The sequence below is a fragment of the Neofelis nebulosa genome, chromosome 18 (genome assembly GCF_028018385.1).
Source record: "Neofelis nebulosa isolate mNeoNeb1 chromosome 18, mNeoNeb1.pri, whole genome shotgun sequence".
Taxonomy (NCBI): Eukaryota; Metazoa; Chordata; class Mammalia; order Carnivora; family Felidae; genus Neofelis; species Neofelis nebulosa.
In genome coordinates this window covers 41,298,699-41,319,596 of record NC_080799.1, presented here as the reverse complement: position 1 = coordinate 41,319,596, position 20,898 = coordinate 41,298,699, and the positions used below count along the sequence as shown (strand labels likewise).

General features: G+C 51.3%; 1 protein-coding gene and 1 long non-coding RNA gene across 8 annotated transcripts; one reads left to right on the top strand and one right to left on the bottom strand.

Moving 5' to 3' along the window:
* Positions 1-1,099: 1,099 nt before the first annotated feature.
* Positions 1,100-16,440, bottom strand: ZNF500 (zinc finger protein 500). Of its 7 annotated transcripts, XM_058710744.1 has the most exons (7): positions 15,058-16,440; positions 11,868-12,004; positions 8,017-8,515; positions 6,195-6,378; positions 5,914-5,978; positions 4,793-4,904; positions 1,100-3,046 (listed from the first exon to the last, which is right to left on the bottom strand). In XM_058710744.1, the coding sequence occupies exons 3-7, from the start codon at positions 8,416-8,418 to the stop codon at positions 2,361-2,363; spliced, it is 1,449 nt and encodes a 482-aa protein (XP_058566727.1). In that variant the 5' UTR covers positions 8,419-8,515; positions 11,868-12,004; positions 15,058-16,440; the 3' UTR covers positions 1,100-2,360. The 7 variants fall into 7 exon arrangements, with proteins under 7 accessions (XP_058566727.1, XP_058566725.1, XP_058566730.1 ...); XM_058710742.1 differs by lacking the exon at positions 15,058-16,440 and having other exon boundaries at positions 11,868-12,210; XM_058710747.1 differs by lacking the exons at positions 11,868-12,004; positions 15,058-16,440 and adding an exon at positions 9,162-9,345 and having other exon boundaries at positions 6,195-6,335; positions 8,079-8,515.
* LOC131501042 (uncharacterized) lies at positions 9,565-12,258 on the top strand. Its single transcript, XR_009256594.1, has 3 exons — positions 9,565-9,769; positions 10,032-10,161; positions 11,815-12,258. It is a non-coding gene; the product is annotated as an uncharacterized LOC131501042 (long non-coding RNA).
* Positions 16,441-20,898: the final 4,458 nt, after the last annotated feature.

Below are 20,898 nucleotides of genomic sequence, written 5' to 3'. Positions count from 1 at the left end.
CTTTGCAAACATTATCCTCCACTGTCCTCCATATTCAGTCATTTCTTCCAGTTCTCAGCCCTGCAGCCCCCAATAGGCTGCAGCCCTGATCTGTGGCACCTCTCTTCTCTCACCAACTTGTTTCCAGGATTCTGTCTCTGCCCCTGCTCCCTGGTAAGAGCAGTCAGCTCGAGTCTCTCCACATCACAGGCTCAGCAGCTTGGCAGGGTCCTTAGCATTTAAGAATGTATTCCAGTATTCAGCTGGGGTCATCACTTGCTGCATGTGTTGAGGCTGGCCAAGGGTCTCTTGTCATCAAGCCCTGCCCTAGGCAAGGCAGGCTCTGCCTGGCCTCAGCCACAGATAGCCACGATAGGGGCCACAGACCCCACTTGATGTGGCCCAATGACAAGGGGCCAGGTGCAAGAGAGCTTCCACCAAGGCCACAGGAGGCCCCGGGTGGGCCTACCTGCAGGGAAGGTGGCCAGGCTGCGTCACCTGCGCTCCTGGCTCTTCACACATCCACGGAGACCCCTCACCCTCTGCTCCAGGACACATGCAGTGTGGTCGGGGCTCCACCACAGAAGCCCAAATGTGACACACCTCCACCCATGCGGCCTGTCAAGTGCAATGGCCAGCTTTCCCCCCCATCTCTATCCCTTTCAAATGCCAGAAATTTGGGATGCTTCACAAACAGTGACACAAAATAACTTCTTTGTTCCAAGTTCAACGCAGTGAACCACCAATAAGGCAAGTCAAGATGACGTGGTAGACCCGAGCTCAAAACCAGTTCTGCCACCTGAACAAGGTGCTAAAACCACTCAGGACCTCAGTTTCCCCTCTGTAAAAGGAGAGGCACAAAAGCCGTATGTCTCAGGGTTGCTTGAGAGAATGTTCTGGAAGAGGCACCAACAGGCCCAGGTCCCAGGCCAGGAAGCAGGCGGCCACCTCTGGCACCAGCCTGGACACGACAGTAGTGAGCCTGCAGACTCGCAGCTACTTAGGGAAGCTGGGTTACCGGCAGTGCTGGAGCTCTGGAAGCTGGCCTAGAAGGTAAACACCATGCTTAAACTGAGTGGCCCCCTTCTCTAAAGAACACATAGGGCAGAGCACACGAGGCCAGAAGGACCCGCTTTGTTTATTAGGGAAACAGAGAGTAGGTCATGCACCCTGGAACCTGGGTTATGCTGGAAGGTGAAAATATATACAGTGATTGGGTGACAAATAGAATGGAGCACAGCCTGAGGTCCAAGGCCACCCAGCCATGGGAAACTGCCATACTCCCTGCATGGAATGTTCCAGAACCCAGTGGTTTCAGCAACTGCCCCCAAGACTTCAGTGATGACTAAATGGAACAAGTACTCTATACTGTTCCCCTCAGCCACCCAGGAGATAGTGGATGTGCACAGATCAGAAGCATGTCCACCGCAGAAGGACAAAGTGGGGCAACCAATGCTGCCTCTGTCCTGGCCACTTGGGGATGGAGCAAAGGCGGCCCTGGCTCCTGCTGTGGGGACAGATGTCAGTCATCTCCACAGGCTTCCTCACACGCCTGTGGAGGTCAGAAGATGGGCTATCAGGGAAGCGTACTCACATGAGTCATCTGTCCTTTAGAACAGCTGTGGCTCTAGGCAGGTGACCCACAACTCATCCCACTGCCCGCTGACACCACTGGGATACGGAACAAGTCCTCACAGGCTATGTTTTGAAAATATGGCAAGGCTGGAGGGGAAAGGGGGGAGACCAGGGAAGGCTGGGGTATGTTAATCCTGTAAGGAATGGGAGCCACTGAGGTTTCCCTGAAGTGGACTGAGTGTCCCCCAACTTCATGTCCATCCAGAACCTCAGAATGTGCCCTGATTTGGAAACAGGGTCTTTGCAGATGTAATTAGTTAAGATGCTGTCATTCGGGATTAGGGGCCCTAAATGGAATGACTGTGCCCTTACAAGAGGACACCAGAGACACGGGAGAGGCAGAGATGGGAGTGTTGTGGCCACAAACCATGGACACCAGGAACACCGGCAACAGCAGAAGCCAGGAGAGAGGCCTGGGATGGTCTCTCCGTCCGGGCCTCCAGAAGGAGGCAGCCCTGCCCACATCTTGGTTTTGGACTTCTGGCCTCCTGAACTGTGACAGTCCGTCCCTGTGGTGCTGAGCCACCCAGGTCGTGGCCATTTGTACAGCAGCCCCAGGACCCATGTACACCCGGCTTGGTGTCTAGCCGCCACTGCCGAACTCCGTGTCCAGATTCCTCCTTGGGCCTGAGCACCTGAAATGTCCCACTGCCACAAGCTGGGCCCACACCAGGGGCAAATGGGATCAGTGTGAAATGCCTTAAGGTTAGGATTTTGGTTCCAAAACAGAAACAACTCCAGCAGCTTCATGAACTGTGACCTTGAAATTCTGAAACAGATCCCGGAAATGGACAGTTCAATGAGCGGCGGCCAGGCTTTGGCCCAGGGGCCTCCCGGAGCCGTGCTGTGGGGCTCCGCTGGCCTGGGGGGCGCTGTTCTCTGCTGTGGGTCCGCTGGTGTTTGTGGAGGTCGGTGCCCCGGCGGAAGCCCCTGCCACAGGCCGGGCACACAAAGGGCTTCTCAGCCGCGTGCGTTCTCCGGTGCGCACTGAAGTGGGAGCTGTTGCTGAAGCGCTTCCCACACTCGGCACAGGCGTAGGGCCGCTCGCCGGTGTGTGTCCTGCGGTGGATGACCAGGCTGGAGCTCTGGCTGAAGCGCTTCCCGCACTCCGCGCACGCATAGGGCTTCTCGCCCGTGTGCACCCGCTGGTGTGTGCTGAAGTTGGAGCGGTCACTGAAGCCCTTCCCGCACACCTGACACTTGTAGGGCCGCTCCCCGGTGTGTGTGCGCTGGTGCTTGGTCAAGTGGGACGTCTTACTGAAGCCTTTGCCGCACTCAGGGCACGCGTACGGCTTCTCACCCCGCCGGGGTCCTCCTCTTTCCAGAGACTGCTCAGGCCTGGTCATGCCCCCAACCAGCTCTCGGTCCTGCTCCCTTCTCGTCGGCACGTCCTGCCTGGCGCCCTCTCCATCCTCAAGTTGCAGCCCAAGCCCTGAGACAGAGAAAGCACAGTCCCTGAGGCCTTCGTGGGGCGAGGGGATGCTCCTGATAAGAAAGAAAGCAAAGGCTGGGCGGAGCCTCAGAACACTCAGCAGGAAGTGCTTGTCAGACCCTGGATGGAGATAATTAACCATGGGCAGCAGCTCGTGAAACCCTCACCACGCCAAGGAGGTGGGTGCTGTTATGACCCCATTTAAAATGAGGAAACTGAGGCACGGGAAGGTTAAAGAACTTACCCAGAGTCACTTGGCTAGTAAGTTACAGGGTGGGCTCTGGAGTCTAGGCTCTTAGGCTCTAAGCCAGGGATTCTAACCCTGGGGCAATGGTGGCCCTCAGAGGGCACTTGGCAATGTCTGGAGACATTTTTGGTTGTCACAGCCAGGCAGTGGAGTGTTGCTAATGGAATCTACTGAGTGGAGGCCAGGGGGGCTGACGAACACCCTATGGCACACAGGATGGCATAACAGAATTATCCAGCCCCAATGTCAACAGTGTTTTGGTGTTTAACCGAACAATGGCACCACAACCAGGCTAAACGACCTCTTGGGTTGGGACACCTGGGTGGCTCAGTCGGTTAAGCATCGGACTCTCGATCTCAGCTCAGGCCATGACCTCATGGTTTGTGAATTCAAGCCCCGCATCAAGGTCTGTGCTGATGGTGTAGAGCCTGCTTGGGATTCTCTCTCCTTCTCTCTCTCTCTGCCCCTTCCCCACACACTCTCCCTACCCTCTCAAAATAAATATACTTAAAAAAATCCTGTCAGGTTGCTATACTCTCTACTTAACATCTACACTCAGCTGTAAGTAAAGGAGATCAGCCTCAGTACTAGTGGATGGGCCTCATCTAATCAGCTGAAGCCCTTAAGAGCAGAACCTGTGGTTTCCCAGAAGAGGAATTGTGCCTGGGTTTCGTGCCAGCTGGCCTGCCCTGCAGACATCAGACTCAGGATTGCAACATCAATTCTCACTTGAATTTCCAGCCTGCAGGACTGCCCTACAGATTTTAGGCTTGCCAGCCTCCACCATCCTATGAGCCAATTCCTTAAAATAAATGCCTTTACTTACACACCACACACACACACACACACACACACACACACACACACACACACAATTGGTTCTGTTTCTCTGAAGAAATCCAACTGATACCAAACAAGCACCTCAATTCCTTCAAAACCAGACAGTGTTGGGGGATGAGCTGGGGACGGGGCTGGAAAGGAGAGGCTGTGGATGGCCAAGGCCCTGCCAAGAGCAGCTCTACCCACAGGGGTCACGGGCGGCACAGAGGCTAAGTGAAACTGGACGAGCCGTGTGGACGGAGGAACACAGGACAGCTCTGGGCACTTGCCTGGGATGAGCTGAGCAGCCATACTCTCCCCACTGCAGCTGGGCCTCTGACGGGTCTCTAGCAACCCTGCCTTTGCAGGCTGCACTCAGCTGGGTGCAGAGCAGGCTCTCCAGGGAGTGTGCCCGGCCCATGGAACCAACCTGGTGCGGGGTGTGAGTTCCTAGTTTAACATGCTCCCCAGGGATTCCTTGGGCCACTGCAGTCCAACAACTGTTGGATTGGCTTGTGTAAGTGGAGAGATAGGATTGGCTTGTGGTGGAGAGACAGGAACGGTACTGGGCAGGGAAACGGCCTGGGAGATGCCAAGTGGGCCACAGCCAGCCTAAGGGAAGGAGCCACCCTCCCTGAGACTGGCCCACATCACAGACATGCCACTGATGAGCACGTTACCCCCGCTGTCGGGCAGCACATCCCAGACGCAGCCCCGCTGAGCCGGGTCCAGGCACTCCCACTCCTCCTGGGACAGGTATGCCGCCACGTCCTCCAAGGTCACCGGCACCTGCTGGAGTGCAACCCACTCAGTCCCCTGCCACGGCTCCTTCATGCGGCCGGCCTAGCGGGCTCACCCACCCCCTCCACCTGTAACACAACGGCAGATCCTGCTTGCCTCCCCCACTGCCTCTCTCCTACACCTTCCCTCTCCATATGCAGTCATCCACTCCTGCTCCTCAAGTTCCGCTCACAGAACAGCGGAATCCTGCTAGCTGGGAGGACACCGTCAACACCATGCCGTGTCCCACTGCTGCAGGCCCAGAGACACCATGGACAGAGCCACCGTATGGAGCAGCTGGTCCACTGCGCACTCAGCCACTGGGGCCCATGCTCCTCAGGGGCACGAGTTAGACATGCCTTGCCTCGGGTCGAACCAGCCCTGGGACCTGAGTCGGGTGTCTTGGGAACTTCAGGATGCCTCCAGGCCAGTAGTTCCCAAATCTAGCACCACAGTGACCTGAGGAGCACATTAAAACCCAAGCAAGCAATGTCTAGAAGAGGCAAATGCACAGAGACAGAAAGAAGACCGCCAGGGGCTGGGGAACAGGGGTGGGGAGGGACCGCTAACGGGTACCGGGTGTTTTGAAGAGGAGTATGTTTTGAAAACCATCACGATAGTTGCATAACTCTATACGTATACTAAATGTTAAGTACTCTAAATGGCCGAGTTGTGTGGTATATGAATTATATCTCAATAAAGCTGTTATTTAAACAAGCTACAGAGGCTCTGATTCCAGGCCAGGGCTGGGGGATGAATCTGTATTTTTACCCAAGGTCCCAAGAATCTAGCGCCCAGCTAGGTTTGAAGCAATTGCCCCAGTCCACCACTAAGCCCCGGAATCCTCTGTGACACACCTAATACCCAGATGGCATCAGAGAGAAGACTTCCAGGAGGTGAAAGTAAGGGTAAAGGGGTCATTCCACGAGGAGCACCTCCGAAAGCTGGACCTGGCCATGGAGAAAGTGTCCCTGTAACAGGGCCGTGGGACACACAGGGATGCAGCAGAACACCCACTCACCTGGGACCAGGATGAAACGAAGGACGTGGCTGGTGCCATCTCCTGATGCTGGGAGGCCACTGGGCCTGGGGAAAGACACAGAGTGGTCAGAGAAGGCCACACAGCCCAGGTGTGGAAACAGTAGCAAAGGCCCAGACAGGGCCAACTACTCTGCACCTACGCTCAGTCCTGGGCAGGAACCTGTCCTTCCCACATGCAGTGGCCCAGCCTCCTGTGACAACCTCCTCCCTCTGCTTCCTTTCCCTGCAGGGCTTCCTTCATCCAGAGGGATGGCTACTCACCCCTCTTTGGCCAGAGCTGGGGGCTCCTCTTTGGTGTGTGGCTCAGTTGGGCTGGGGGCTGCTGGCTGGAGCATCCAGACCCTTCCTCCAGAGACAGCTCCTCTGGCTCAGCCTCCACTTGGTGTTTCAAGCACTGTTCTCCTGTCCCGTGGGGCAGTACATCATCAGGGAGCACTTCCAGGCCCTGCATGCAGATGGAGATCTGCCCAGCAGTTCCCAGAAGTTTGGGAAAAAAACCCACAAGGTCCCCAACCACTTTTGCCTCAGGCACCCCTGGCCATGCTCCCTTCCCAGGCTCCCAGGCTCCCCGCAGCTCTGCCTCACCATCACCACCCCCACCGGCTATCTCCCCAGGTCTGCCCCCACAGGCCTCCGCATCGCACAGAGTCCTCCCTCCAGACTGTTCTGGGAGAAGGAATGTGAGCTGGGAAGAGGTCAGGCTCCCAACCTGGACAAACGGAGGCTTGCTCTGCCCCTGAGTGAGACTCCACTGTCTCCCCATCACACTGCACTCTCTTACCCCTCCTTCCTTGGTGTTCCCCACAGACCCTGGACCAGAAAGGCCCTGAATCAGATCTCATTTCAGAAGTTCACACTATAGCACGTGCTACATTTCCTGAAGCCAGTGACAAGTGCTCTGAGACCATCTACGTCCCAATTCCAGAACAGGTGAACACGATCAACTTGGGTCTCAGCGTTTACTGAGCTCTGCAATAGTACTTGGGATAAGAAAACTTTAAAACCAGTGCCAAGGATCCCTGCATCAAGCTCAACATCCCACACTTCTAAGAAGAGACAGTCCCCTGAGGTTATGGGGTGCCTAGAAACAGAGGAAAGGCATGCCAAAGAACTAATCCAATCCGAGCTAAGAGCTATGCAGTAGGACTAATCTAATCTGAGCAAGAAGAATTTAAGACTTCCCTGTTACTCCAATTTGGTTACAAGATGTTGGGAGCATGCTCTAGAGTCGTGCTGTCCACAGACCTTTCCATAACAACAAAGTGTCCCATATCTTCGCTGTCCAGTACAGTAGCCACTGGCCACGTGTGACAACTGAGCCCCTGAAATGTGGCCAGTGTGACTCAGGAACTACACCTGACATTTTATTTAGTTTTAATTTAAAAAATCACACGTGGGAGCGCCTGGGTGGCTCAGTCGGTTAAGCATCCAACTCCCGAGTTTGGTTCCGGTCACGATCTCACAGTTGATGAGATGGAGCCCTGTATCAGGCTGTCAGCTCAGACAGCCTGGTTGGGATTCTCTCCTCTCCCTCTCTCTCTGCCTCTCCCCTGCTCACACTCTGTCTCTGTCTCTCTCTCAAAAATAAACGTTAAAAAAAAAAAGTCACATGTTACTGGTAGCCACTGCACTGGCCAGCGCAGCTCTGGAGAGGTTGGGAGTGGGGGGCAGTTCTAACTGGGACACCCACCAGCCCCTGCTCTTTCTTCCCAATGTTCCTCTCCTTCTGGAATCTCTTCAGCCCCCAGCGCCCTGCCTTGGAAGATCTCCAGCCTCTTTCCCATCAAAACCTGTGTATGACCTATGCTGGGGTGATGTGAATGAACCAAACCACACAGTTCAAAGAGAGCTAGTGGGGCTACATGTGCTTAATCGACAGGTTTACACCCATCGGCCAAGGCTGAGAAACACTTTGCAGTTGCCTTGTTTCACAGGTACAGGCAGCCCCAGGTCCTCCCAATGGCCAAGGCAGGCCGCGGTCTCCACAGCCCAAGGAATCTCCAAATGCAGATCTTAGGAGCAGAGCCCTGAGGTCTTGGGGCCCCATCTCCTCACCTTAGGACCAAATTGCCCCCCACCTCACCCGCTGCCTCTGCTTCCTGGGCTCCCGCTGCAGCCCTTCCACGAGGACCACGGCCTCCTCACCACTCTCCGGCTGCTGCTCCCGCACCCGGGCCTGGATCTCCCCAGGCAGCACCATCAGGAACTGCTCCAGCACCAGCAGCTCCAGGATCTGCTCTTTGGTGCGCAATTCAGGCCGCAGCCAGCGGCAGCAGAGCTCCCAAAGGCGGCTCAGGGCCTCCCGTGGTCCGGCCACCTCCTGGTAACAAAAGAGCCTGAAGAGCTGGCGGAAGGTCTCAGGGCTGGGGTCTTCTGTCTCCAGAGAAGGCTCCTCTTCCCAGCAGAAATCCTCCTCCACCTTCACGATCAGGATCTCGTCTTGCTCCAGGGGTGGTGGAGGCTGGAGACCAGGTGTGGTCGCCATTGTCTGGGGCAAGTCTTGCTCTTTCTTGTGCCTGAAAGGTCAAATCTGTCTCTCCCTGTACCTCTGGCCAGACACTGGAAGTGATGTTTTCAGGGCTCTGTGGAGAAACAACATAATCATTTGGGGTGCAGCACTGGGGCTAGTTAAGTGTCCACACCCATAAGGCCCTGCCCTAGCCCCAGAGCCAACTCACCCTCATTGGCAAAAGACCTGAAGTAAATCAAACCGTCCTTGCTTCTAAGTCCCCGGGTAATTACTTAAACTCTTAAGACATCGATTCCTCGTTCAAAGAGTAGAGATGATGATATTCCTACACACAGGCTTTTGAGAGGACTAACCGAGATATTTGCAAAGGGTTTTGAGCACTGACTGGAACGGGGCCAGAGCTTGGGAAGTGCAGTTTTCATTACTACGGTTGGCCCTTTTAGGATGGGGTCCCCTTGGAAATAGAACCAGGGCCCTCTGTGTCCAAGGGGACGCGGGTTCTGTCACGACTTGACCCTCCAATTCGGGCTCGGCAAGCCCCGAAAGCCCGCCGGGTACCCTCGGTGGATGGGTCACCACGACCCCTCCAACTCCAGGGTCCTGAGAGAGTAGGGACTCCCCGGCCGGGCATGCTTTCCCCGGTTTCGTCCTCAGGTGCAGGGTGAGCGGTGGCCCAGGCCGAGCACAACCCCGGGTTCTGGTGAAGAAGGGCTGCGGGACGGAAGCGGCGTGGGCCGGGACTCCACGCCCGCACTCACCGGCAGCGCGGCGGGCCGGGCCGGGGGCAGGACCGTGGGCGCGGGGGGTGCAGCAGGCGGGCCGGCTAGACCCTAGACCGACAACCTGCACAAAGCGGAACCGAAGCTACGTCCTCTTCCAGCCACGGGCTGAGCCCGCTGTGGTACTAGAGAACGAGGCCGTGTGGGCGGACCCACCGCAGCACTGTGGGTAATGTAGTCCTCGCGCCATTAGCTGGGCCGGCTGTCGAGGGTGGGAATAAGCCTGGAAGGGCAGGCCCGCGAGATGCATTGTGGGCAACGTAGTCCTCGAACCCCTGGCCGACTACCTGTAAGCGCGTGGGAATGAGACCGCGTGGGCGGGACCACAGGAAGCATTATGGGTATCGTAGTCCTTGCACCTTCAGTGAGTAGGGGAGCGTTTCGAGGTCCCGTAGCTTCTGGGCCATGCTACCCGTGTCGCCTCCATACGCCCTCCCCTAGCCTGAGAAAGGTCCACGGTGGGAGGGGATTTTGTTTAGAAATTTAGAAATTTACGTTTCTACTTACATAGTACTTTGTATGTACCAGGCTCTGTTTTAAATACTTTGCAATTTATTAACAGTTCATCTTTGAAACAAAGACGGGAGGTAGGTACTATTAGCAATATTTTATAGATGAGGAAAGGAGGCAGAGAGGTTCAGTGACCAGACCAAGGTCACACACCCTCAGTAAGTGGAGAGCTGGGGTGAGGTTGGAATCCAGGCATCTGTCCTAGTCCAACTCCTTAATTTTAGAGACTAAGAAGTGAAGACCCAGAAAGTTACTTATTTGGGGCATCATGGATACCAATGGCTGATTTCTTTTGTTTGTTAATTTAATCAACAAATACTGGGCTCTGCTTTGTAACAGGCAGGCACCATGAACAGGAAGTGAACTAGACAAATGGTCCCTGGTGTTGCTGTCCAGACTGGAGAAGACTAAGCCCCTGGCCCTTTAAGCAGGTAAAGGGTCTTCGTGAGGGTAACCTGCCTACCACATGGTAAGTGCTCCATCAGCATTATCGCTGACATAAGGACCAGGCCATTCCTGAGTCCTTTAGTTCTGGCATCCCCAGACCTAGCACCTAACCCCATCTTCCCACTAGCTTTTCTCCCCCTCCTACTCTGCATTCCGTCTCATGTTTCATTTTCCCCGCTACATCCAGCATCCAGTTTTTATTGTGAGCACACCAAGCAGAACAAGGCACTGGGATGCCTATGACTTATTTCTGGAGACAGCCTCTCCCTGAGTGGGAGGCATCTTTAAAATAATTTTTTTTTTAACATTTATTCATTCTTGAGAGACAGAACAGGGCATGAGCTGGGGAGGGGCAGAGAGAAAGGGAGCGAAAATCCAAAGCAGGCTCCAGGCTCTGAGCCATCAGCACAGAGCTCAAACACAGGGCTTGAGCTCACTGACTGCGAGATCATGACCTGAGCCGAAGTCAGACGCCCAACCAACTGAGCCACTCAGGCGCCCCCCGAGTGGGAGGCATCTTTAAGAGCAGATTTCAGGACTGCCTTCAAGACCACCACAGCCTTGTGGTGGGGTCTGAAGAAAGGCAGGATGATATACGCCTCAGTTTCTTCTTCAACATGAGGGTGCTGGTCAGGACAGGCGGGGGTGTTAAGAATAAACTAACACCAACATGTGGAGCTATTCAGAGAACTGGTACTTAAGTCCAACACAAGAGGCCTGCCAACTGATTTGCTTTGGGAACAGAATGTGCAAAGGGGAACTTTGAACAAGTCACAGGGAGCATATAGCAGGAGAGGAAGAAGACAGAATAAAATGGGAGAGGGAAAAGGAGGAAAACAGAAGAGGCTGGTGGAGAATCTGAGGGACAGTCAGCAAGTTCTGTAGGGCTGACAACCATCATCTAGTTGCAGAACGTGCTGGGTTGCATCTAGGGAAGGGGACAGGTGTGGGGATGCCAGCATTTTCAAAGCTGTCCCATGCCTTCCCCTTTCTGACTGCCTCCTGGTTAGCTGTGGGAACCAGGCATCTCCTTCTCAGAGCCGTATGCACAGAAGTTACCAAGTCTACGTAGTGACCCAGGCTCTGGCCTTCTCCTGTCTGGGCAATTTTCAGTGACTACAACCGACAGAGATTAAAAGGACAAATTTCTGCTTTGCTCAGGATTTCATGTTTGCTTGTCTGTTTAGTATTTCGGTCTTAATTCTATTATGGGGGGAGACACAAACAGGCGGCCCCTAACAAATGTGAATCGGGGTGAACTGGGGCCTCCAAAGACGTACACCAAGCCAGTGCTTCGAATCCTGGCTCCACCCCTTATCAACAAGGTGTGCCTTGCCTTCCACACCCGTAAAATGAAGATTGCCACAGCTTCCGCTTCAGGGAGCTGAGAGATGGGATTAGATGAGATTACGTTTGTAAAACACCCGTGACAATATCCAGCACGTGACAAACACTCCTTAGGCATCAGCTCTAGCTTCATGACTTGTAGCTACTCTGAGATGGAGTACGTGGTCTCAGTGCGTGGGTCTCAGATGCCTGGTGCCGTGGAGTTCCTGTAAGAGGCCCACGGGGCTACTAAGGTCCCAAGCATTGTTCGTGGTCTGAATGAGAAGTATTTATCATTATACACACATATCACTATATTTATAGTTATAACTGTAGCTTGTTTTCGTAGTGGTTATGGAGTCTACAAGACCATTTGAGTTAAAATGGCAGCCTCCTACTCACAGAAGTTTGCAAGCAACTGAGCGACCCACACATATGCTTCTCGGAAGACAGAGGGGAAGTTCCCTTCAGACTGATTCCATGGTTCCATCGTCACAGACAAAGCATCGATTCAGCTCACATTTGCTCTTGGTGTTTAACTGTGGCAGGGAAAAAAGGGTTTACAATCAAGCTCTCCAAAAGTTGTCATCTTTGGTAGGAATTTCTCAGTATCCAAATGAGTAAGAAACAAAAATTCAATATACAAGTCAAATAGTTTAGCTAATTTGACTAAATTATCTAAGAGAGTCGTCATGGAGCTACCATGCCCCAAAACTGATATATAATGGGTGTTTTGTTACACTTTTTATAAGGCCTCTATGAGCTAATAATAAAACCTAATGTTTTTAAAGCACTTCCTAAGTCCATGGGATTTTCTTACTGTGTACTGAAATCCTCACAATGACTCTCTTTTATAGATATCATTATGACCCATGTTTTAGATGAGTAAACTGAGGCTCCGAGAGGTGCAGAACTCTGCCAAGGCCACACACAGCTAGGAAAGTGGCAAAGCCAAATCAAACTCCGGCAAGTCCACTCCAGAGCCTGCTGCCCCAACCACTCACCTAAGGCACTCCTGAACGCCAGCCCGGTAATCAGAGCTCTGCCTTGAAATAAATATCCGAGTGATTTCTTGGAAGATTCTGGTTATCCTTAATTTTTTTTTAACATTGATTTATTATTGAGAGATAGAGACAGAGCATGAGCATGGGAGGGTCAGAGAGAGGGGGAGACATAGAATCTGAAGCAGGCTCCAGACTCTGAGCTGTCAGCACAAAGCCTGATGTGGGGCTCAAACTCACAAACCGCGAAATCATGACCTGAGCCAAAGTCAGATGCTTAACGGACTCAGCCCCCCAGGCGCCCCTGGTTATCCTTTAAAGGATAAGGTTAGAGGTTATCCTTTAAAGTGGCTACTTTGGGCCAGAATACCCCCTCTGTTTTTCTAAACATAGTGGGAAAATCTGCTTGGTTCATAGTAGGTGCTCAGTAAATATTTGCTGAATGACTGAATAAATTAATAGGAAGCACTTGTTCTTCAGACACTGACCTGTGCTTCCCAACCTTATACAAGTTTGATTCACAAACCTGATGATGGTGACATAAAGGGGGATAAACATGACCTATGCCCCAGAGGAAACTTGCTAGGATTAAATGAGCTAGTACATTAAAATACTTCACACTAGGGTGAAACAAAGAAGCAGTCAGTAAGCATTAGTGTTGTCACTGTTTTCACTAACAGAAAGGATGAGAGATAAGCTGTGAGCGCTGGGAACCCTCTCCTTGGAGTCTGGCTGTGTTTTGGTTCCATTATTAAATTTGAGACAGACGAGAAGGACACATCAGTTAACAGGAGGCAGGAGACAGCCATTGTTTATACCCTGAATCACCCAGCATTTGAAACTTTATCTTCTTTTTTTTTTTAATGTTTACTTTTGAGAGAGAGAGAGAGACAGAGTATGAGTGGGGGAGGGTCAGAGAGAGAGGGAGACACAGAATCTGAAGCAGGCTCCAGGCTCTGAGCTGTCAGCACAGAGCCCGACACAGGGCTCGAACCCACAGACCACAAGATCATGACCTGAGCCGAAGTCAGACGCTCAACCGACTGAGCCACCCAGGCACCCCTGAAACTTTATCTTCTTGTCCCTACAGACAGCAGGCCAAATAAGAACCAGACAAGTAAGAACAGCCTTGCAAAGCATGACTATTCCTCCGAGAGAGCTGCTGCAGGATAAAGGAGAAAGGCTGGAGTGTGGAGGAAGGGGGATTCAAGGACCACCAGGCATACTTGGAAATCCTTACTCCCAGGGATGACATCTGCTAGACTCTCCTGTGTGTGGTCAGCTCACGCATCACTCAGAATGGGGTGAAGATTCCACATGCTCCTTTTGGGAAACAGTCTTCGTCTGCTCAGGCTGCCATAACAACATACCACAGACTTTTATGTCTTACAGTTCTGAAGGCTGGAAGTCCAAGATTAAGGTGTCAGTGGATTTAGTTCCTGAAGGGAGCTCTCTTCTGGCTTGCAGACTGCTACCTTGTCATTGTGCCCTCACATGGTAGAGACAGTGATCTCCCTCTCTCTTTTTTTTTTTTTTTTTTTTCAACGTTTTTTATTTATTTTTGGGACAGAGAGAGAGCATGAACGGGAGAGGGGCAGAGAGAGAGGGAGACACAGAATCGGAAACAGGCTCCAGGCTCCGAGCCATGAGCCCAGAGCCTGACGCGGGGCTCGAACTCACGGACCGCGAGATCATGACCTGGCTGAAGTCGGACGCTTAACCGACTGCGCCACCCAGGCGCCCCCTTCTCTCTCTCTTTTAATGTTTACTTATTTTGAGAGCAAGAGAGAGGGATGGGGAGGGGCAGAGAGAGGGAGAGAGAATCCCAAGCAGGTTCTGTGCTGTTAAGTGGAGAGCCCGATGTGGGGCTCGAACCTACAAACTGTGAGATCGTGACTGGAGCCGAAATTAAGAGTTGGATGCTTAACTAAGCCACTCAGGCGCGTTTCTCCCATTTTTCTTAAAACACATGTCCATCTTGGTCTTCTGTGTATACCATGTGGGACAGTGACATGGGCATGGAGAACTTCTCCCTACCACAAGAAACAGAGCAGCTCTGGCACAGACAGCTGCTGATGCAAGGCAGTGTCAGGGACATGGGAAGTAGTCTGCCAGCTGCCAGCCAGTCTGACTGTTTCTCAGAAGTCTGACATATGGAGGTTTAGGTAGAAACTCCTAATTTTGAATGTAGCCTCAAAACCAGCTTTAAGTCCTATGTGGGGGTCTCCTGGGTGGCTCAGCTGGTTAAACGTCCGGTTCTTGACATTGACTGAGGTCATGATCTCACAGTTCATGGATTCAAGCCCTATGATGGGCTCTGCGCTGACAGTGTGGTTCCTGCTTGGTTTTCTCTCCCTCTCTGCCTCTCCCCTGCTTACCCTCTCTCTCTCAAAATAAATGAACGTTAAAAGAATAAATCCTGTGTGAGATAAATAAAACCCACCAACATGCTTCCAGGTCGAGTCTGGCGCACACATAGACGTACATACATAGTTGTATAAAATGATGTAGGTGCTGATAGTGGAGGGGAGAGAGTGATGCAGTTGTTCCTTTAGGTGGAGAATATTTACACAAAAAGACCCTCCGTTCACCTGGGCTCCACCAGCATCTCCTTAGCTGCAATATTTTCTTCAACAGCTTTCTCCAAAAGGGCATGAGGCCAAAGCTAAAGGTAGAGAAACAAAGGTAAAATATCTGTCTCCCCTCAAAAATCCGTTCAGCCCTACTGAGGGCTGAAGCCAGCCATGCAGAGGAGAGCCAGCCTGTGCAAGAAAGAGAGACAGAGGCAGACACAAAGAGGGAGAAAGGCACAGATGAGGAGTGCACTTTCTCAATCACTGTTTAGGAAAAGGTGACTCATGTGTTACACAATGGTATGTAAAGCTTTATCCAGACCAGAGGTAGGTGCAGGGACCCCTGCAAGGGGGTGTGCAGTAAGGAAGAGATACTGAGTTCAACTCCAAGTACAACAAGGAAAAGTGGGGCTTTATAGCCAAGGTGGAGGAGGATGGAAAATTAGTAAGAGGAAACATCGAGGGATTCTGACAAAATCAACCTAGTAGGATTCTTCCTGAAGGCAAGCTGGGGTGATCAGACATCACCTGAGGGATGCTGGGGCGTGAAGAACCCAATCAGGTATAAAGGGTTGGGGTATTGGCTAAAGTGACCCTGCTGGATTCTTGCTAAAACTGGGCGATGCATAAATGAATACAGAAGTCCAAAAGCCAAGGCCTTGTTGAGAGTTCAGAGTAACCTAAGTAGAGTTTGGTCGAGGAACCTTTGCCACCACCGCCAGAGTAAACGGATTATCTCTGTCTCTCTCTCTCAGACAGGAAGACTGATCTCCAGAAATAGGAAGTGCCCTTTAGGTTTCTAAAGGCACAAGTTGTTCAAGAAAAGACTTCAAAAGATGCCAAGGGCCCCCGCCCACCGTCTACCTAAGAGATAGAGACCTTCCAGGTCAATGCACAGCCCCAACCCAACATCCAACCCCAAATATTCCTTGTCCTGTCTGCTTGCTTTTGAAATATCAGCCACCAATCTCTGAGCACCTGGCAATACACATTTCTCCGTCTATTCTTAATCTAGTAATAATAGGGGTAGTGTGATCTCTACAGGTAAAACCCCCTGAAGCTCCGAGTTTTAAGTACTGAAACCAAGGAGGGTCACACAGTCAGGAAGTGACAGAAATGAGCCTGAAACCCACGTCTTTGATTCCAGAACCCCAGCCCCGAAGCACCAGGTTAGAGCACTCAGCCCGTAATAATAACCCAGGCTTCCTGAGGTCTGACTCGGGTGCTACGCTGGACTCTCTCTCCCCGTCCTCTTCGGCTGAACACGCTCTGCCGCGTTTGCCTGTCTGGGGAGCGCCCGGACCCCTCCGCCCAGAGAGACCGGGAAACACCATCCGTTCAGGTTCGAATCCCACCTTTGCACTAGTGGCTGCAAAAGCGCTGAGCGCACCGCTCGCGCGCAAATAAACGTTGGCGCCGCTGCCAACCGGATTCGCCGTCTCGCGAGTCTTTCGCCAAGGATCGCGCGAGGTCTGTGATTGCCGGAGGCGGAAGTCGCTGACGCCGGAGCCGAAGGGAGGACGAGACTACACGTCCCAGAGTGCCCAGCGCCGCGCTGGAAAGGCAGACGCCTGGGCCCACCCGGCTTTCAGTGGGGTGCAGCGCGTCTTTGGGGGTCTCCACAGGAGGCGGCTCGGCCAGGGCCTCAGAGGGTGGGGCTTCGTCTTCAGGGCGGCCGCGTCTTGGTTGCTGAGGCCGTGCCAGGTCTTGGGGGGTTCTGAGCCTCAGTTAACACATCTGTGAATGGGGACGTTAGCCCTTCAAGGTTGTAACAAGTTCAAAACCATTCAACACGTTTTTCAGAGCATGCTGAGTCCTCCCCTGTGCTAGGAGCAGGGGTTACCAGAGTGGTTAGCAGGCGCTTATTTTCTTGAAATTCACATTCTACCAAGAGAAGCCGCTTTCATCTTCATTAGCATGGTGCTCTTTAAGAGGTGTTTGGGTTTTTTTTTTAATGTTTATTCATTTTTGAGAGAGAGAAAGCGCGCGCGCGCGCGCGCGCGCCTGCGCGAACGGGAGAGGGGCAGAGAGAGAGGGAGACACAGAATCCCCAACAGGCTCCAGGCTCTGAGCTGTCACCTCAAACCCACCCACTGTGAGATCATGACCTGAGTCGAAGTCAGATGCTCAACCGACAGAGCCACCAAGGCACCCCTAAGAGGTGTTCTTAAGTTCATGATTGCCTTACTAATCCTCCTTGGGTATCTAGAAATCTTACATTCCTTTCTAGAAGGAGAAAAGAAAAGCCCTCGCAGGTCACAGAATGGGAGTTAGACCTCTTGCCCAACTCTCAAGCACCGAAGGCTGTAAATAGACACCACTAAATCTGCACAGAAGCAGGAAATGTTACAGACCACTGCAGCCCCTCAGTGATGAACAGCCCCCGGTCCCTTTAAAACCCTCTTGGCTAGGCAGAAACCAGGGAACTGGCTTTTGGACAAGAGCCACCTTCTCCCCCAGATGGCTGGCCTCCTGAATAAAGCTCATATTCCTTTCCAGTCAATACTCCTCTCTTGAGTGTTGGCCTTTGGAGGGACCGGCAGCTGAAGTTGGGATCTGGTAACAAGAGGCATACAGTGATGAAATCACTGCACAAGTAAGTTAGTTATATCTTTGGTACATCCTGCCATAGGGTATACAAGTGTACAAGCATACAAGGGTATATACATCCTGCCTTTGGGTTCAAGTGATAGTTGAGCAGAGGTGTTAAAGCAGGATGGAGTTAACCTAGGGAGTTGGGGGGGAGAGTTCTACACAGAAGGAACCTCAAGTGTGAAGGTCGCTAGGCCTGAGAGATTGGGTGCATTTAAAGGACAGAAAGGGGGGCGCCTGGGTGGCTCAGTCGGTTAAACGTCTGACTTCGGCTCAGGTCATGATCTTGTGGATCATGAGTTTGAGCCCCACGTTGGGCTCTGTGCTCACAGCTCAGAGCTTGGAACCTGCGTCAGATTCTGTGTCTCCCTCTCTCTCTGCCCCTTGTCTGCTTGTGCTCTATCTCTCTCTGTCTCTCAAAAATAAAAAAAAATTAAAAAAAAAAAATAAAGGACAGAAAGGATGGGGCGCCTGGGTGGCTCAGTTGGTTAAGCGTCCAACTTCAGCTCAGGTCACGATCTTGCAGTTCACCAGTTGGAGCCCCATGATGGGCTCTGTGCTGACAGCTGGGAACCTGGAGCCTGCTTCAGATTCAGAGATTCCCTCTCTCTCTGCCCCTCCCCCATTCACACTCTGTGTTTCTCTCTCAAAAATAAACACTGGAAAAAAAAAAAAAAAGGACAGAAAGGAGGGACCCCTGGGTGGCTCAGTCAGTTAAATGACTGACTCTTGATTTCGGCTCAGGTCATGATCTCATGGTTTGTGAGTTTGAGCCCCACTTTGGGCTCTACAGTGACAGTGTGGAGCCTACTTGGGCTTTTCTCTCCCTCTCTCTCTCAAAATACATAAATAAACTTTAAAAAAAAAAAAAAAAAAAAAAGGACAGAAAGGAGACAAGCATGGCCCAGGATCAGGAGATGAAGCTTGGAAGAGAGGCTGGAGAGGTGAGATCATGCAGGAGGGCCTTGGAAATTCTGGTGAGGATTGGGGCTTTTATCCTAAAAGCAATGCGAAATCAGTAGAGTTTGGGGTTTTAAGTAGGATAGTGTTGCAATACGGTAGGAAGCTTTGTGGAGTAGAGATCTCGGAGAGAACAGAAGGAGCAATGAGACCAGCTGGAAGCTCCTGGAATGTTTCAGAGATGAGGTAATACTAGCGAAGGTAGTAGTCACAAGGTGTGGAGCTAACTGAGATTCCTGAAGCAGAAACAGCAGTTAATTGGGCTAGGCTGAAGGAAAGAGTGGGCAAGAAAAACTGATCAGTAAAACAGGGACCATAACATCTACCACTATAGGTACCATTTTGATTAAAAGAGGCAAAATGGGTGCCTGGGTGGCTCAGTCAGTTAAGCATCCAATTCATGATTTCAGTTCAGATTATGATCTCAGGGTTCATGGGATTGAGTCCTGCGTCAGGTTCCATGCTAATAGCGCAGACCCTGCTTGGGATTCTCTCCTCACTCTCTGCCCCTCCCCCTGCTTGCATGCGCATGCTCTCTCTCAAATAAATACATTTTAAAAAGTTCTTAATGTTTATTCATTTATGTAGAGAGAGAGAGAGAGAGAGAGAGAACAGTAATACAACATTTCCATAAATTGTGAAAACATGCAGAACATACTACATGCAACTTAGGGATATATGCCTATGTAGCAAAAGTGTGAAGAAATGCTTAGGAATTGGATAAACACCAAATTCAGCCTGTTGATTGCTCATGGCAGTGGGGGCAGGAGTTGGAGAGAGATGTGATGGATAAGGCTTGCAGCAGGCAATAAACTGCAAATTTTAATGTTTTTTTAAAATTTTTTATTAATTTTTTTTTTTTTTGGAGAGAGAGAGAGCACACAAACAGGGGAGAGGGGCAGAGACAGAGAGAGAGAGAGAGAGAGAGAGAGAGAGAGAGAGAGAGAGAGAGAATCTTAAGCAAGCTCTGCACTGAGTGTGGAGGCTCATTTCCACAATCCTGGGATCACAACCCGAGCTGAAATCAAGAGTTGGATGCTCAACCAACTGAGCCACGCAGGTGCCCCTAATGTTTTTTCCCCCTTAATATGCTTTTTTAAACAGCATCAAAATAGTTATTATTGGGAATTTGCATTCTTGAAATATTGAAACCCAGCAAAAGTTTTCATAAGTAATTTTAAATAAATGCAGTGCTAACTTTTAAGCAGGCATTATTGGTCGTACGCTGTTTCTATTTTAATTGTTTTACATTTCTTCTTACCTTCTAAGATTTTTACTTGAGGCATGACATATACCAAGTAGGGTGCACAAATATCTCACGGTAAAGTGCACATATCTGAAGTGCATGACTCAAAGAATTTTACAATCTATGTATTTGTGTAACTTCCACCCAGATCAAGGTATAGGTCATTTTCAATACCCTAGAAGTTTCCCTCATGCCCCTCCCCAGTCAATACTCCCAACCCCGACCACAAATCTGATTTCTATCACCTTAGGTTGATTTTTTGCCCCTGTTCTTAAACTCCATAAAGGGCATCCACATAGTACTTTCTATTTGCTGTCTGGCTTCTTTCACGCATCATTATGTCTGTGAGATTCCTCCACGCTGTTGCATGCACAAGGAATTGTCTCATTTTTATTGCCAAGGAGCATTTCATCATAAGACTATCGCATAGTTTATCCACTGTCCTGTCACTGAACATTTACAGTTTCCAATTTGGGGCTACTGTGAATACATTCTTCAATAAATATGAATAAGTTTCATGTAATCTGGTAGATGTTTTATTGAACCTGGTACCGTGTCATTGATTTTGTGATTCCCCTTGTAAAAAATGATCCCTACTGGGCGCCTGCGTGGCTCAGTTGGTTAAGCGGCCAACCTCAGCTCAGGTCATGATCTCACAATTCATGAGTTCGAGCCCCACCCACATCGTGCTCACTGCTCTCAGCACAGGGCCCACCTCAGATCCTCTGTCCTCTCCTTTCTCTGCCCCTGCCCCACTTGTGCGCTCTGTCTCTCTCTCAAAAGTGAACATTAAAAAAATGCTCACTATTGTTATTTAATATTGTGACTGTATCATTATGACATGAACCTGCTTGGTGTATTGCACAATGCAAACCCCCTCTCCCCGCGCCCCCAGACACCTACAAAACAAAGCAATTTATCCCCACACAACCCTGAGGTAGGAGGTTGGTGTTGCTATTCCCATTTCGCACAGGAGGAAATTTATTCCTGGATGTCAGGTGACTTGTCCGAGGTCCCGCAGTTGAAAAGAGCCAAAGCTTGGGGCGCCTGGGTGGCTCAGT

Excerpts from the sequence above, each read along its gene's own strand:
- ZNF500 (XM_058710744.1), bottom strand. The coding sequence starts at position 8,418 with ATGGCGACCACACCTGGTCTCCAGCCTCCACCACCCCTGGAGCAAGAC. Across the intron at positions 5,979-6,194 it reads CCAGCTCTGGCCAAAGAGGG|GCCCAGTGGCCTCCCAGCAT; the intron begins GTGAGTAGCCAT and ends GTCTTTCCCCAG. Across the intron at positions 3,047-4,792 it reads TGTGCTGCCCGACAGCGGGG|GGCTTGGGCTGCAACTTGAG; the intron begins GTAACGTGCTCA and ends TCTCTGTCTCAG.